This window comes from Theropithecus gelada, chromosome 15 (assembly GCF_003255815.1).
Source record: "Theropithecus gelada isolate Dixy chromosome 15, Tgel_1.0, whole genome shotgun sequence".
Taxonomy (NCBI): domain Eukaryota; kingdom Metazoa; phylum Chordata; class Mammalia; order Primates; family Cercopithecidae; genus Theropithecus; species Theropithecus gelada.
This window is the reverse complement of record NC_037683.1, coordinates 26498918-26516049: the sequence shown is the minus strand read 5'-3', so window position 1 is coordinate 26516049 and position 17132 is coordinate 26498918. Positions and strand designations below refer to the sequence as shown.

General features: G+C 48.5%; 1 protein-coding gene across 2 annotated transcripts in view; it reads left to right on the top strand.

The window, feature by feature from the left end:
• Window positions 1-226: 226 nt before the first annotated feature.
• TMEM268 (transmembrane protein 268) overlaps window positions 227-17132 on the top strand; it is a 35293-nt gene continuing 18387 nt past the window's right edge. Inside the window, exons 1-5 of one of the 2 annotated variants that reach the window (XM_025360662.1) lie at window positions 227-606; window positions 4963-5146; window positions 12289-12398; window positions 14830-14940; window positions 16014-16163. In XM_025360662.1, the coding sequence (XP_025216447.1) occupies window positions 5041-5146; window positions 12289-12398; window positions 14830-14940; window positions 16014-16163 (477 nt within the window). In that variant the 5' untranslated portion in view covers window positions 227-606; window positions 4963-5040. The remainder of the gene's footprint in view (window positions 607-4962; window positions 5147-12288; window positions 12399-14829; window positions 14941-16013; window positions 16164-17132) is intronic. The other variant, XM_025360663.1, reaches the window with a different exon arrangement.

The following is a 17132-nucleotide window of genomic DNA, read 5'->3' as shown; positions in this document are numbered from 1 at the left end:
GCTAGAGGATCGTTTGAGGTCAGGAGTTTGATAGCAGCCTGGGCAACACAGCGAGACCTCCGACTCTAAAAACAACGACAAAATCAACCAAACAAAAACCAAACCCAAGTCCCCAGTAAACTTCTGGTCTCAAATACTGCCTCATCCACGGGTCCCGTGACTGTGTGTGTGACGGGGGCTGGACCTCTGGAGTAAGCCGCTCCTTTACAGTGGGGAGACGGCGGGAACCCGTGCCCTAAGATGCCGTGCACGTGGTCGGCTGGGCGCTGAGACTCCTTCCGGCGTCCCGGGGGGCGCTAGGCTGATGAAACGCGGCCTCCAGCTCCGCTCCGCCGCGGGCCCGGGAGCCGCGTTCCCTCGTGGCCCCAAAGCGAGCCCGGCGGGCAGCTCCTCCGGGTTGGGCAACCGAGCAGGGCCGGCCGGCCGGCCGGGCGGGGGGCGGGCCCGGGAAGGCGGCGCGGCGCTGCGCGACGCGGGAGGCGGGCGGGGCGCGGGGCTGCGATGCCCAGAGGCTGCGGCTCCCAGAGGCTACGGCACGAGGGGAGCGGCGCCCCCGACCTTCCGCGTCCCGGGGTGGCGGCGGCGGCGGCGGCGGAGGTGCCGGCGGTGAGTGTGCGCGGGCCCGGGCGCGCGCCCGTGTCCTGCGATCCGGGATTGGTGCCGCGGGGCTCCGGGGCTGGGAGGCCGCCTGGGCGCCTCCGCCTTGGCCTGCGTTCGGGCCAGACGGCCTGGGGTCGGCGCCCCGGGCAACCTGCGGGGGGGCCTCCGTACGCCCTGGGGCCCCTGCCCCCGCGTGCCGGCCGTGGGAGCGGCTCTGAGAAGCCTCCTGGAAGCCCGCGGTTGGGGAGGGCCGGACTGATTTCTGGGGTGAAGGAGATCCCCCGCTCCTCAGCCGACCTGGACAGTTCCAGAGGGCGGAGACTGAGACTGGGGCGAGACAGCTGCCCAAGGCCAAGGCCGTGTATGGCGGGACAGCTCCGGCTGGCTTGAAGGAGCCTGGGTTTCAATTCTGGCTCAGTCCAGGACCGGCCCCTTGACCTTGGATGGTACACTTTATTTTCTGGGTCTTAACGTCCTCACCTGTAAAATGGAGAGCTCGGACTCATTGTGTCTCAAGGTTTTTCCGCCCCGAAACTTCTGTAACAGACCCTTTTAGGGTCTCGTGTTGGGCTTTTCACAAACAAAACAAAACCTGACTTAGGAAACTGACGAATCTCAGTGCTAGTTCCCGGGGAGGCTGGGCCCTCGGTGTCTGCAGAGATGGAGGACTTTGCGCAATAGGACTTAAGAGTATGTTCCTTTGCAGATGCTCTCTACGAGCCAAAAAAGAGGGGAGCTGACCTTGTGCAAGATGGATATCTGGAAGTTCTGGTTAAAATGCAGAATCAGCAAAGGAGACTCAGAGAAGCTCTAGTTTCCTGCTTAGTTGCAGGGGCCTCAAGGCTGTGCTCACTCCCTCTGCTCTGCCTCCACCCTGGTATCTGTCAGACCCTCTGTGTTGTCCTAGGGCTGGTGCAGGGCTGAGCTGGATGGGGAAATGGAGTTCAGGACATATGATAGGCATCTGCCTTTGGGGTCTTGCCAGCACCCCTCCTGCCCTCTGCAGCTTCCTGGTTGAATGAGGGGCTGCAAGGTGACCACACAGGCTGCCCTGATGGGCCCATCCTGGCCTCTGGTCCATATCCCTTTCTGCTTGGCACTGGCCTCTCTTGGCTCTCACCTCCACCTTGGCCAAGCCCAGGAGCCTCCTTCCTCCAGGAAGCCTTCCGGAGAACCCTTCCTCCACCCCAAACGAGGTGCTCCCTCTCACTGCCTTGTTGCAATTGTTTGTTTTGTAATTGTCTTTCCCTGAGTTTGTCATTCCTACCATTTGGTGATCCCTAGCAGGGAGGGCTGAGTAGGAACTTCCGTTTTTATTTCCAGTTTCGTAGTCAAGAAAGCACAGGGCCTGGCCTGAGAAGGTGCTTAGGCAATGTCTGTGGAGTAAAAATGATGGCAGCTGTATTTCTTCAGTGATTCCTATTTGCCCAGTGCTATTTTGAGTGATTTACATGTGTGAACTCTTTAAACCTCACAACCACCTGAAGTTACTGTCGTTTTCCCCACTTACATGTAAAGAAACTGAGGCAGAGAGAAGTAACTGGCTCAAGGTTACACAGGTGGGAAGCGGCAGGACAGGGCTGGTTACTTTGAGCTGTTACAGGAAACAGCCTCCAGGTGAATGGAATAAAGCCTGCTGATTGGTACTTTGTGAGAGGCTGATGGGGCCAACTAGGGTGCTGTGATTTCTTCCGAAAGACAATGCCTCATGGTGGGATTTTTGCCACGAATGGAACCTTCCACGCAGTCTGGAAGGATGCTTGTGCAGCTCCAGCCTGGGCATGGTCCCTTGTGGCTCCCTGGTCCCCCAGGCCTTTTTGAGACTCTAGTCAGCTTTTCTGGGCTGTAGGCCCCTAGCTACGATGTCCCTGTGTGTCTTGCCTGGAACATGGATCTCAGAATTATATCTGCCTCAGGGGCCTAAGAGATGATCAAATGAAGCAGGGAAGGGCTTCAGTGATTATCAAGTGCAGGGCAGAGATCCTTGTGGCTATTTTTGTTGGTAATAGGAAGGAAGGAAGGCATGATGAGAGTGAGAAACGCTTAGCATATTTAGGAGAGTCTTCTGCTGTGGGCCAGGTGAGGAGAAGGCCCCAGTGTAACATCTCAGGGCTGACTAGCATTTATTGCTTGATCTTGCCTGGGAAATGCAGTCTCCCTTGACTCACTCTTTTTTGTTTTGTTTTGTTTTGTAAGGGTGATTTCATGAACATTCTCAGAGACAGTTAGTGCAGAGGGGCAAGGGCATGGAAATTATGTGCTTGGACCCTGGAGCCAGATGGCTTGGTAGCATGGCCTCCCAACCTTCGGCAAGTCACTTTACATCTTTGACCTGCAGTTTTTTCTCCTGTAAAATAGGAAAATCATGTTGAGGACAGGGGCCGGTCTGGTGAGCAGAGTACTGGATATTATGCTTGCATTTCCTTCTGTTACATCCCCACAGCAGCTATATGAGGTGGACCTCTCTATACCCATTTTACAGATGAGAACAGCAAGGTGCGGATTGTTAAGTACCTTGACAGCTAATGTCAAAGAGCATGTATGTGGCAGAGTGGGAATTCAAGTCCAGGTTTTCTGGCTCTAAAGTCTTCCATGTTTTCATAGGTTGCTGCTTTGCAGCCTTAGAGCCCGGTGCAGGGCAGATATATGATAATTGTTAAAGGCTCATCTTTTACATATTCTTGGTTGGGAGTGGAGGCTCCTAAGTGATCTTCCAGAGCTGAAAATCGGGGCCAGCTTCAGGTGCATGCAACCTGTGCAGTCACACAGGGTCCCCCACTTAGGAAGCCCCTCCCATTTGGTTTAATGCTGTGCTGTTGCCATCTTTAAATTCTTCATTATTTTTAAAGAAGAGGCCCCACATTTTCATTTTGCATTGGGTCCCACACATTCTGTAGCTGCTGCTGTTTAAAGTATTGAGAGAAGTGAAAGATGGTGAGGGCATGAGAGCCCTGTTCCCTCTCTAGGGGGCCTGATCAGTGGCCATCAGCCCTTGGGCCAGCTTGGAATCATGAAGATGTGTGCTGACTGGACACTTCATGTCTTCACAAACATCTAGAACCATGGCAGCAAAAGACGATTCTAGTAGACTTTTCACCAATGTGGTTAGCAGGGCTGGTGTGTCATCCCAGGGGACTTAGGCCTGATTATCCTTGGTGAGGGGTAATTTTCAGGCCTGCTGGGGGACACATAACAGAGGTAAATGTGCAGGTTGCCGCTGGAGAGAGTGGCACTGGAAACTCAGTTTCTCATCAGGGTGTCACTGCTTTTTTTTTTTTTTTTTTTTTGAGATGGAGTCTCTCTCTGTTGCCCAGGCTGGAGTGCAGTGATGTGATCTCGGCTCACTGCAACCTCTGCCTCCCAGGTTCAAGTGATTCTCCTACCTCAGCCTCCCAAGCAGCTGGGATTACAGGTGCCCACCACCATGCCCAGCCTAATTTTTGTATTTTTTAGTAGAGATGGGGTTTTTCCATGTTGGCCAGGCTGGTCTCAAACTCCTGACCTCAGGTGATTCACCCACCTCGGCCTCCCAAAGTGCTAGGATTACAGGCATGAGCCACTGTGCTCAGCCTACTTTTCTTATTCATTTATCTTTCCTACCATCTGATTTTTGTTTGTTTATTTGTTTTTGTTTTTGATTTGAGACAGGGTCTCTCTCTGTCACCGTGGCTGGTGTGGAGTGGTGCAATCTTGGCTCACTGCAACCTCTGCCTTCCGGGTTCAAGCTGTTCTGCTGCCTCAGCCTCCTAACTGGGACTACAAGCATGCGCCACCACACCCAGCTGATTTTTGTGTTTTTGGTAGAGATGGGGTTTCACCATGTTGGCCAGGCTGGTCTCAAACTCCTGACCTCAGGTGGTCCACCCACTTTGGCCTCCCAAAGTGCTGCGATTACAGGTGTCAGCCACCGTGCCTGATTTTTTTTTTTTAATTTGTATTTTGCAGTGTCTTACGGGAAGCTACTTGAAATCCTGTGTGTAAACAAGACTCCCTGTAATGAATATACCTATCCTGTGCCTGGTTGCCTGGGGCATCCTCCATAAGGGAACAGAAATCCCAGCTGTCTGGCAGTGGGGCCTGGTCAGCTCTTGAGTACCCTGTGGACCCTTGGCTGTGCCTGAGCTGGAGGAGACCCAAGACCAGAAGGGAAGTTCTCAGTTTGGGCCTTGGAGGGTTTTAGTTTCTCTTCCTCCTCCTCCTCCTGGGAATTTTTCTCAGCATTTTCAGAAAGGCCAAATTTGGCAAAAAGACTCTGGGTGGCTCTCCCTGGCCTTTGGTGACTTTGGCCCTGGAGAGAGCCCCTAGGAAGCCCATCTTGCCCAGTCCCAGGCCTGAAGTTCTTTTTTGTGCTGTGTTTTGAAGGCATATGATGCTGAACTGGCTGCTCCAGAATGAACCACAGCTCTGAGAAGGGGAAGTAGAAACAGCTGGCACCCTGCCATGGCCTGTGAACCACAGGTGGACCCGGGGGCCGCTGGCCCATTGCCCCCCTCCTCCCCTGGCTGGAGCGCCCTGCCTGGAGGGAGCCCTCCCGGCTGGGGGCAAGGTAAGATCATGACCTTTCATTTTCCACCCCCTTTCTACCTCATGCTGAGCTGCACTCACAGGGCACAGAAGTTCCTTTAGATAAGGTCAGGGGGAGGTGTCTTTGAGGCCACATTCTGTCATTTTTACCAGTTCTGTCTCTTGGCCTTAGACCAAGCCACCATCCCTCTCTGCTGAGCCCCTGCTGAAGCTTGCCTGTTGGTCTTCTCTTTTCCATTCGTTCTCTACATGGCAGCCAGAGAGCTCTTTATTATTTATTTATATTTCTAATTTATTTTTACTTGTTTAGAGACAGGGTGCTCTGTCATGCTGGCTGGAGTGCAGTGGCGTGATCATAGCTCACTGGAGCCTCGAACTCCTGGACTCAAGCAATGCTCCCACCTCAGCCCCCTGAACAGCTGGGATTACAGGCGTGCACTACCACATCCTGCTAATTAAAAATGTTTTTTGTAGAAATGGGGCCTTACTTTGTTGTCCAAGCTGCTTTCAGACTCCTGGCCTCAAGCAGTCCTTTGGCTTTGGCCTCCCAAAATGCTGGGGTTACGGATATGAGGCCCAGAGGTTTTAATTTTTTAAAAACTTTTTTTATTTTTTGAGATGGAATCTCAGTCTGTTGCCCAGGTTGGAATGCAGTGGCATGATCTTGACTGACTGCAATCTCCACCTCCCAAGTTCAAGCAATTCTCCTGCCTCAGCTTCCTGAGTGGCTGGGATTACAGGCACACACCACCATGCCCAGCTAATTTTTGTATTTTTAGTACAGATGGGATTTCACCATGTTGGTCAGGTTGGTCTCGAATTTCTGACCTCAGGTGATCCGCCCACCTTGGGCTCCCGAAGTGCTGGGATTACAGGCATGAGCCACCACACCTGGCCCCAGATATCTTTTTAAAATACACATTTAGTCCAACCATGTCACTTTCTGCTCAGTGTTTCCCATGGGGCTTAGTGTGAAGACCTGTCAGTATCGGCTTGCAAGGCCTGTCTTCACGTTGTTTGCTGTGCTGTTCTGCCTCAGGACATTTGCACCTGTGTTTCCTTCCGCCTGTTGTGCTTTTCCCCTGCCTCCTTTCTCCTGATGAATTTCTATTCAGCCAGCAGACATGGCGGCTCACACCTGTAATTCCAGCACTTTGGGAGACCAAGGCAGGCAGATCACTTTGAGGTCAGGAGTTCAAGGCCAGCCTGGCCAACATAGTAAAACCCTTTCTCTACTAAAAGTACAAAAATCAGCTGGATGTGGTGGCGGGCGCCTGTAGTACCAGCTACTAGGGAGGCTGAGGCAGGATAATCACTTGAACCGGAGAGGCGGAGGCAGTGAACCAAGATCGCACCACTGGACTCCAGTTTGGGTGACAGAGTGAGACTCCATCTCAAAAAAAAAAAAAAAAAGGAATTTCCATTCATCCTTCAGAACTTAGTTCAAATATCCCTTCCTTGAAGAATCTTCCTGGTGGCTCAGCTGAAGTCAGGACCCTCTGATATGTTCCTGTTTCTCCCTCTAGCATTTATCATAGTCTGTAAATAATTATGTATAAAGTGTTGAAGTCTGGCTTCTTCACTAGAGTGTAAGCTCCCTAAAGGAAGTGGTTTCTGTCTTTTTCATCCCTGTATCTACTGTACCTAGCACAGACCTTGGCCCATAGTAGATGCTCAATTTAAATATTTTGTTGAATGAAAGAATTAATGAGTAGCTGGATATGGGCAAGGGGAAACAGCATCCAGAATTGTGGGGGTCCACAGGAACGTGGAGGGTTTTTTAGAGACTTTGAAATTTGACTGCTTAAAAACAAAGGCTTCTTTTATTACTACTGTTGTTAGGAAAGCACTGTGTGTGTATATACGTAAGGAAAGCAGTGTGTACACAATAGTAGAACAAGATGGAATGAAATAATTTTTCTATCAGAACTTTGAAGACATTGCTTCACTGATTTTTGGCACGTCGGTTCTTGTTCCTTTGTAGGAAGCTGCTGCCCCCTCTGTGCTTGCATGCACACACACACACACACGCACACACACGCACACACGCACACACAGACACACACATTTTTCTTTGGTAGCTTTTCTTAGCTTAGGTGTAAAAACAAGTATTTTTAAGTGGAGGACTTGCTGTTCTCACTGTAAGGAACAGATGAGAGCTGGTATTGCAAAGAATCCAGGAACTCTTGGTTCGAAAGGCAAACAAAGACATCCTGAAAGATCTTTGCATTGCTTGGGCAAACATTTAATTCAGTGTACAACGAACTAGACCTGGGAATGGTTCTGAGTCTCCATGCGTGGAGTCCAAATCAAAGTGGAGTTTTCATTCTTCCTGTGGAGTGGAGAGCTGGTCTGAGACTGGATCTGCCTGACTGCCTGTATTTTGTGCACTACCTTCCCTTGTCGCTTCTTGTTCTCACTTTCATTTTCCCTGTTTACAAGAGAGTTTCTTCACTTTTCAGAGGCTCAGTTTTCTTTTCCGTGCTGATGGTACTGAGCTTTGGGGGCTCTTGGAGGATGAAATGAAATCATGAATGAAGCCCAAGCGTAGTGCCTGGTGCTTAGGAAAGGGCTGCATACCCAGAACCTGTTCTTATTGTCTGCCTTTCTTTTTGTTTTGTCTGGTTTTCCTCATTTGCTTATTTTAAAATTTATTTTCAGGCTGGGCATGGTGGCTCATGCCTGTAATCCCAGCACTTTGGGAGGCCTAGGCGGGTGGATCGGATCACCTGAGGTCAGGAGTTCGAGACCATTCTGGCCAACATGGTGAAAGCCCGTCTCTACTAAAAATACAACAATTAGCCAGGTGTGGTGGTGCACACCTGTAATCCCAGCTACTCAGGAGGCTGAGGCAGGAGAATTACTTGAACCTGGGAGGCGGAGGTTGCAGTGAACCAAGATCACACCATTACACTCCAGCCTTGGTGATAAGAGCGAAACTCCATCTCAAAAAAAAATATTTTTATAGTTTTAGTTACTTACTGATTTTTTTTTTGAGACAGGATCTCACTCTGTTGCCCAGGCTGGAATACAGTGGCGTGATTTTGGCTTACTGCAGCCTTGACCTCCCAGGCTCAGGGGATCCTCCCACCCCAGTCTCCCGAGTAGCAGGGACTACAGGCACATGCCACCACATCTGGCTAATTTTTTGTATTTTTTGGTAGAGACAGGGTTTTTCACCATCTTGCCCAGGTTGATCTCAAACTCCTGGGCTCAAGTGATCCTCTTGCCTCAGCCTCCCAAAGTGCTGGGACTGCAGGCATGAGCCACCGTGCCTGGTCAGTTTTATCTTTTCATATTTTATTTTTATGAAGCCACCTTAAATCCTTTCTGGAACAAGGTATGGGAGGGTAAAAACACAAATAAATCAATGTTGCTTGATTTTAATTTTGAGTTGTGGCAAGCTTGCTTTTAAAAACACAAATAAATAAATGTTGCTTGATTATAACTTGAATTGTGACAAGCTTGCTTTTAAATTATGAAAATAGCAGCCAGTTATTTTGTACCCATCTTGTGCTGAGCACTTTATTTTTATCACCTTAATTATCTGTAAAGTCCTCTGCAGTGAATATGTGCATCCTTTAAGCGAGGAAACAGGTTTAAGTTGCTTCTTCAACTTTACCATGTTAGTAAGAGACCGAGCTCCCGTTTGAACTCGAAAGCTATCTAGCTTGTGTTTTCACCACCTCACCACCTCGCCTCCTTGTTCCCACCACTTCCAAAAAAAAAAAAAAAAAATGAGAGAGAGAGAAAAAGCAAAATAAATGTCTTTTTGGCAGGATGTAGAATTTAGAATTCTATGGAACCCTTGAGATCAGAGATGATATCCCAGGGTATGAAAAAAGAACCTTTTCCTCTCTGGTGCAGTGGCTCAGACCTGTAATCCCAGCACTTTGGGAGGCTGAGATGGGAAGATTGCTTGAACCCAGGAATTTAAGACCAGGCTGGGCAACATAGTGACCTCGTCTCTACAGAATAAAAAATTAAAAAACATTAGCTAAGTGTGGTGGTGCATGCCTGTGATCCCAGTTACTTGGGAGGCTGAGGTGGAAGGATTGCTTGAGCCTTGGGAGGTGGAGGTTGCAGTGAGCTGTGTTAGTGTCACTGCACTCCAGTCTGGGTGACAAGAGTGAGATGCTGTCTCAAAAAAAAAAAACAAAAAACCTTTTCCTAGCTTGTTAATTTGTTTATACACCAAACATGTATTTAATGTGCCTCCTGTTTGTATCAGATCAGGGGATTCGGTGATGAACAAACCAATGCGAGAGTATATAGTCTGGCAGAGAAGATAGATTTTATTCAAGTAATTTCATGCATATGTAATAAAATAATTGCATACATAGGTATTTAGCTTTGGTGAGTATTAAGGAGAAGAGCATCAGTTATGGTAGGTTTAGCAGAGGATTTAATCAGTTAGTAGTTTAGAGTGTCAAGGAGGTCGCTCTGGGGAAAGTGAATCAAGCTGGGATACAAATGATGCATGGGCTGTAACTGGGTGAAGCTAGGTAGACGTGTTCTAGAGAGAGGAACGCATATGCAAAGGCCCTGGGGTGGGGGAGAACACTGTGTTCAGGGAGTGAAGGAGGCTGGTGTGGTGAGACACAGAACGAGGCTGAGGGGCTCAAGCTGAGTCTGGCGGGAGGCTGGTTTTCCTAAGGGCTGGAAGAACATGGTAACAAGGTTGGCTTTTGCAAAGCACCAGGAAGCTATTGAAAGTTTTACTCAAGGCATTGGTATCATCTGATCTGCACCCTGGCCACTGTGTGGAAGATGCATCATAGAAGTAAAGGTAGGTTTGCAGCAGAAGCCACTTAGTAGGCTACTGCAGAGGGCCAAGGGAGAGGTGAGGATGCCAGGAGGGCACGGAGTGGACAGATGTTTTGTTTGCCCGGTTGGCAGGACTTGGTGATGCACTGGGGGAGCGGAGAGAGAGAGGGTTGGGATGGGCCAGGAATTTTCAGGAAAGTACAGTGAGTCATTTGGCTTTGAAGATTCAAGTACTGTTCAGAGCTAGACTGGGGTCACAGGTGGTTTGGGCCAGCAGACAACACACTTATGCTTTAATCCCTTCTGTCCTGCCTCATTGTCTAAGCAGCAGCCGCAGAGAATATGCCAAAATATCCAGTCCTCAGCAGCGCGTGGCTGAAACCTGGGACCTAGAATCCCAGGGCTGGAATCTTTCCCAACCCCCAGACCTCCTGGCTGCTGACCAGTGGCTCACAGGGCCTTGTACTGTGGTGCAACGAGATCTCGATCCTTTTGTCCAGTTTCTCTACTTGGAACTGCAGGCGGGTAGGTTTGGCTTCGTGCTGCTGCCATTCCTCCCTGGCCATGAGGGGTTTTCAGTCCAGACCTTTCTCTCCAGCTGGTCTCATGGTCTGGCTTCATCCCACCCTTGGAGGGCGGGGACTTTGTAAGCAGTTGGGAGCAGCCTGGTTTGGTGCATGTTTTTTGAGGGAATAAACACATATTTTATGCTTTTGACATGCTGAGTGTGTTGCAACCATACGTAGGAGGGATTACCAGTAAGTCAGTGTATTAGTTTTCTATTGCTGCTATAACAAGTTACCTCTAGCATACTGGCTTAAAACCACAGATTTGGGCCAGGTGCAGTGGCTCATGCCTGTAATCCCAGCACTTTGGGAAGCCGAGGCGGGCAGGTAACATGAACGCAGGAGTTTGAGACTAGCCTGGCCAACATGGCGAAACTATGTCTCTACTGAAATACAAAAATTAGCCAAGCACAGTGGTGCATGCCTGTACTCCCAGCTACTTGAGAGGCTGAGGCACAAGAATCACTTGAACCTGGGAGGTGGAGATTGTAGTAAGCTGAGATCGTGTCACTACACCGCAGCCTGAGTGACAGAGAGAGACTCTGTCTCAAAAAAAAAAAAAACAAAAAAAACCACACAGTGATAACAACAACAAAAAAAAACAACCACAGATTATTTATTTATTTATTTATTTATTTATTTAGAGATGGAGTTTCATTCTTGTTGCCCAGGCTGGAGTGCAATGGCGCGATCTCAGCTCACTACAACCTCCACCTCCCAGGTTCAAGCATTTCTCCTGCCTCAGCTTCCCCAATAGCTGGGATTACAGGCACCCACCACCACGCTTGGCTAATTTTTGTGTTTTTTGTAGAGACAGGGGTTTCACCATATTGGCCAGGCTGGTCTCGAACTCCTGACCTCAGGTGATCCATCTACCTCGGCCTCCTAAAGTGCTGGGATTATAGGCATGAGCCATCGTGCCCAGCTGGATTTGTTATTTCATAGTTCTGTAAGTTAGAAGTCTGACACTGCTCTCACTGAGCCGAAATCCCCATGTTGGCAGGACTGTTTTTCTTTTTGGACGCTCTGGGGAGAATCCATTTCCTTTCTTTGTTCAGCCCCCTGGGGCCACCCACATTCCCTGGCTCATGGCCCTCTCCCTCCATGGTCAAAGCGATTGATGCCACATGCCTCCTTGCCTTTCATCCATAGTCACATCTCCCTCTGACTCTACTTCTGTCCCCCTCTTCCACATTTAAGGTTCCTTGTGATTTCATGGGGCCCACCCAGATGATTCAGGATAGTCTCCCTATTAAAGGCCAGCTAATGAGCCCCCTTACTTCCGCCCTTTGCCATGAAAGGCAGTATATTTGCAGGCTCTGGGGATTAGGGTGTGGATGTCTTTGGGGCCATTGTTCTGCCTACTGTGATCAGTGATTTCTTACTTAGACTCTCTGAGCCTACTGGGAATTTAACTTATTCAGCTGAGCATCCTTTGCAGTGCTGAAATCAAGGTCCACTGCATCACCCCCGCTTAATGTAGTTTTTCATTCTCTGTTTAAATGTTCCTTGTGTTGGGGAACATTTTTTTGTGGGGACAAAAAATACCTATTCTTTGTGGGGACAGCTTTTGCTCTTGGGAAGTTCTTCCTTATGTGGTCTCACATTGTGGTCCTAATAGCCTCCTCCCTCTGGCCTTAATTCTGCCTCCTGGGGCTTCCCAGTCAAATCCAGTCCTTCCCTCAAGAGGATCTGAGGATGGCCACAGTGTCCCTCCTTGTTGCGAGGAGGTTCTCATGGCCAGAGACGTGATGCCATCAGGCTTTGGACTCACCCCACAAGCATGGTATGGTTATCACTCAGCCAGATGAAGCTTCTGGTCTGCTTCCAGAGCTCCACAATGGCCAGGTCCTCACTGTTCTCCGGATTGACAATACCTGTGCACCCATCTCCTTCGACCTGGGAGCCGCAGAAGAGCAACTGCAAACCTGGGGCATTCAGGTGAGTGCTGATTTCCTTGAATCCCTACCATTTTCTCTTTCATCCATTCATCCATGTATCTTTTCATCCAGTTATTCACAAAATCTTTATGAAACAGTCTGTGCCAGCTGTCATAGGGCATATAAGGAAGGCGCGTTAGAACTGCTCTCTCTTTCCTCTCTTCCCAATTAATTCACTTAACAAATGTGTATTTTTTGGGTGCCCACTCTGTGCCAGGCACTTAACTGGCTAAACATAATAGAGGTGGACAGGACACAGATCCCAGCGGGGGAGATGGACGTGTGTGGGAGAAATTGGGACCATATCATATAAATGCCACAGGAGAGGAATGCATAGGCAGTGAAGACATTCACAGGAGAAAATGAGAAACTTGCCTGGGGGAAGAGGGCAGTGGTTGTGAAAGCTTTGCAGAGGAGCAGATGCTTGATCTGGGATCTTGAATAAATAGGAATATGCTGGGTGGAGAGGAGGAAGGGCATTTTGGGAGAGGGAACTGCATATACCAAGGAAAGTGCATATGAATTCATTAGATAATGATGCAGTACCTTCAAGCATAGTGATTTGAGGCCAGGCTTACAGACCTGTGGAACTGGATACAGATTTAGCTCAGATGCTCACTACCTATGTGACTTTGGGAAGGTGACTTAACCTCTTTGAGCCTCAGTTTTATCATCTATAAATGTGGATAATATTGATACCTATTACAAAGGGTTTTTGTTAGGATTAAATGCAATAATGCTTGAGGAACCCTGGCATTGTCTCTAGTATATAGTAAATGCTCAATACATTGTAGCTATTATTGTTATGAAGTACCTATATGTATGGGTTTTACTCTTTTCCCAAAGCCCCCAACATGGTCAGGCCTTTCCTGTGCTAGCCAAGGAGGATTAAGGATTAATTACAAATAGGGAAGATATACTGCTAATTTTAGCCTGAAGGTTTTAGAATTTACTTCTCTCTCTCTCTCTCTTTTTTTTTTTTTTTTTTTTTTTGAGACAGAGTGTTTCTCTGTTGCCCAGGTTGGAGTGCAGTGGCACAATATGGGCTCACTGTAACCTCTGCTTCCTGGGTTCAAGTGATTCTCATGCCTCAGCCTCCCAAGTAGCTGGAACTACAAGCATGTACCACGGCTGGCTAATTTTTGTATTTTTTAGTAGAGACGGGGTTTCACCATGTTGGGCAGGGCTGGTCTTGAACTCCTGATCTCAAGTGATCCGCCCGCATTGGCCTCCCAAAGTGCTGGGATTACAGGTATAAGCCACTGCGCCTGGCAGATAGGGTTTTCTTATGCGTGAACAGTTTACATATTGTTCTACCGTGTTCCTAAATATAATTTTTTTTTCTATTTTACTTAATTAATTAATTAATTTAGTTTTTGAGACAGAGTCTTGCTCTGTGGCCCAGGCTGGAGTGCAGCGGTGTGATCTCGGCTCACTGCAACCTCTGCCTCCCGGCTTCAAGCAATTCTCTTGCCTCAGCTTCCCGAGTAGCTGGGATTACAGGCATGTGCTACCACGCCCAGATAATTTTTGTATTTTTAGTAGAGACAGGGTTTCACCATGTTGGCCAGGCTGGTCTCGAACTCCTGACCTCGTGACCCACCTGCTTTGGCCTCCCAAAGTGCTGGGATTACAGGCGTGAGCCACTGCATCTGGCCTTCTTTTTTATTTTTATAAAAAGAGACAGGCTCTTGCTATGTTGCCCAGGCTGGTCTTGAACTCCTAGGCTCAAGCAGTCCGCCCGCCTTGCTCTCCCAAAGTGTTGGGATTACAGGCATGAGACACTGCACCCAGCCTAAGTATAATTTTAATGGTTAAGTTGTGTTTTCTTAGGTCTACTCTCACAGGGCCTTTATATTCTATAGACACTTTTGTTTGAGCAGGAAGATGTGAGTGTTCAGTCTTTTGGACGGCATTAATAGATATTGATATTGCAGTATTGATAATGGCAACTCTATATTGAGTGTTCACTGAGGGACTGGCCCTTTGCTCAGCACAGTACATGTATTATCTCATTTAATATATACCTTAGTTCTACAAAGTGGGTACTTTTATTATGCTTATTTTACAGAGGAGAAAACTGAGGCTCAGAGGAGTGGGGTTACTTGCTCCAGGTCACACAGCACATGAGTGGCAGGGCCAGAGTTTGGGCCCAGGGCTGTCTGACTCTGGGGCCTGTGCCTTAACCATCAGGCTACCCTGTGTCTGCTGCAAGGTACTGAGTCTGAGGCTGTATGGATCCTTCTCCAGATGTCGTGATGCCGGTTCTTCCCTGAGTTGAGAGCTGCACCATGTGACTTCCAGTGCTCCAAGCTCCTCATTCTGCCTCTGGGACAGCCCAGAATGTGCCTAATCCCCCTTCCACATGATAGTCACATGAACTGGAAACTGGCTGTCCTGTGGCTAATTGATCTCTTTCCCTGGGTTCCAAGCAGGTCCCGGCCGACCAGTACAGGAGCCTGGCTGAGAGTGCTCTCTTGGAGCCCCAAGTGAGAAGATATATTATCTACAACTCGAGGCCTATGCGGCTGGCCTTTGCTGTGGTAAGGGGGAGGTGGCCCGCACACTGACCCTGCCCTGACAGCTTGTGGCACCACCAAATTCAGCACCGTGTCTTGGAGCCTGCTGGTGTGGGTCAGAGGCTTGGGGGCTGTTGGCCCAGGTGCCTGGAAACGAGCAGCACGTATGGACATCGATTTGGGATCAGCGGAAATTTATGGGAGAGAGTTGTAACCAGGTCCTTGCATAAAGGATGGGAGTCAGGGTTTACTGTGGGCAGAGCTTGGGATTGGAAGTCTGCAGATCCACCCAGGCTCTGGACTCAATGTCTGGCTTTGGCCAAGATTTTCCTCCTCTCCGGAACTTGGTTTCCCCATCTGCTCAACAGATGGGTTATTTCAGCTCTATGTATGTGTGTGTATACACATCTGTATATATAATGTAAAAAATATACATCTTCATATTGATACATATAAACACTGACATACATAAATGACAGAGCCAGAATTTAAATCCAGGTAGTCTGGTTTCAGTGTCTGTGCTCAGAAGCACTGTGATTTGCTGCTGTTTTGTATGTATAGATGGTCAGATAGCACACCTGACTCCCAGGTCCCATTTCCAGGGAGAAGGGAAAAGGGTGGGAACCAGCATTGATTCATTACCTGGTGAGTGCTGGGCTGTTACTTATGTGACCTTGTTAACCCTTATTACAATGCTGTGAAATAGGTGTTATTATCCCCATTTTACCGATGAGGAAACTGAGACTTAGAGGAGTTATACATTGTCCAAAGCCATGTAGTACTTGAAGGCTCATTGTGGTCTTTGAACTGATATTTGTCTCACTTTGGATACACCTTTGTTTTTCTGTTTTATTTAAAATTAAGGTAAATAAGGATTGGGGTAGCTGCTAACCCTTTTTGTCTATTTTTTGCTTATGAACAAGGAACATGAGCTCATTCTCACAGACCTAGATGTCCGTATCACTCTCTTACTGGTGCTGTGAGCTGTCTGAATCCAAGGAGGGTGTCAGTAGTGTCTGAAGGGTGTCCGTTTGAATGGAGCTGCTTTGTGTGAGGACTGAAGTTCCTGACCATGATCTCTGTCTGGCGTCTTGCAGGTTTTCTACGTGGTGGTGTGGGCTAATATCTACTCTACCAGTCAGATGTTTGCCTTAGGGAACCACTGGGCCGGCATGCTGCTCGTGACCCTGGCCGCGGTGAGCCTGACCCTGACTCTTGTGCTGGTCTTTGAGAGACAGCAGAAGAAGGTGAGATGTCTGGAGATCCCTGCCATGCTCCCTCCAGAAGGGCGGTGCAGGCATGAGAATCAGATTTTTCTCTTTTGCCTCCCTCAAAGAATTTCCCTGGCCATGAAAATTCACACTAGCCTATAAGCCCAGTGACTAAAAGAAATCAAATCGTATATGTGATTGTCCTCTCTGCTTTTTCTGTCTAATCCCTGTGGATTGTTTTTCTGGAAGCAAGCTGTGTTTTGAGAATGTGGGAGGAGGGCACTAATAGCCCATATCCTGACAGTACTTTAGTTAACTGAACCCTTTCATGCACTTCCTCCTGCTGGGTGCTCACAACAGCCCTGTGAACAAGGGAGGGTTACTGAACCCACCCTGCAGCACAAGGTGCCTGAAGTTGACCTCTGGGGAGAGGTAATTTATGTTATTTCCTCCTGTGACGGGCAGATGCCGACCTGGTGCTCTATTGACAGTCATGTCTCTAATCCCAGCAATGACCTTTGAGGCAAGGTGGGTGGTCTGAGAGTTAGGTAACTTGTCCTGGATCCCACTGTTAGTGACAGAGCCAGGGTTCAAACCCTGAGCCCTCTGGTTCCTGATCATGTTTAGAAAGGAGGTGGATACTTCCCAGCTTGATGTATGATTTTAATTGTATTCTGTCTCTTCAGTGTCTGTCTTTTGATATGTAGTGAGCACATCATATGTAGTAGGTCCTCTATTAAATGCTTAACACATTAACTCATTAAATCCCTTGACATTAAATCTGGGTAGACGCTGTTACATTTCTTTTGCAGTTGAGGAACCCTAGATTCAGGCTCAAAGAGTAGCCCCGGCCATGCTTCTAATAAATGCCAGAGTTGGAAATCAAGGCTAGGGCCTCAGATTCCAAGCCATGTTCTTAGTCACTACACTGGAGAAAACTGTTGGTTTTCTCCCTTCCCTTCCCTTCCCTTCCCTTCCCTTCCCTTCCCTTCCCTTCCCTCCCCT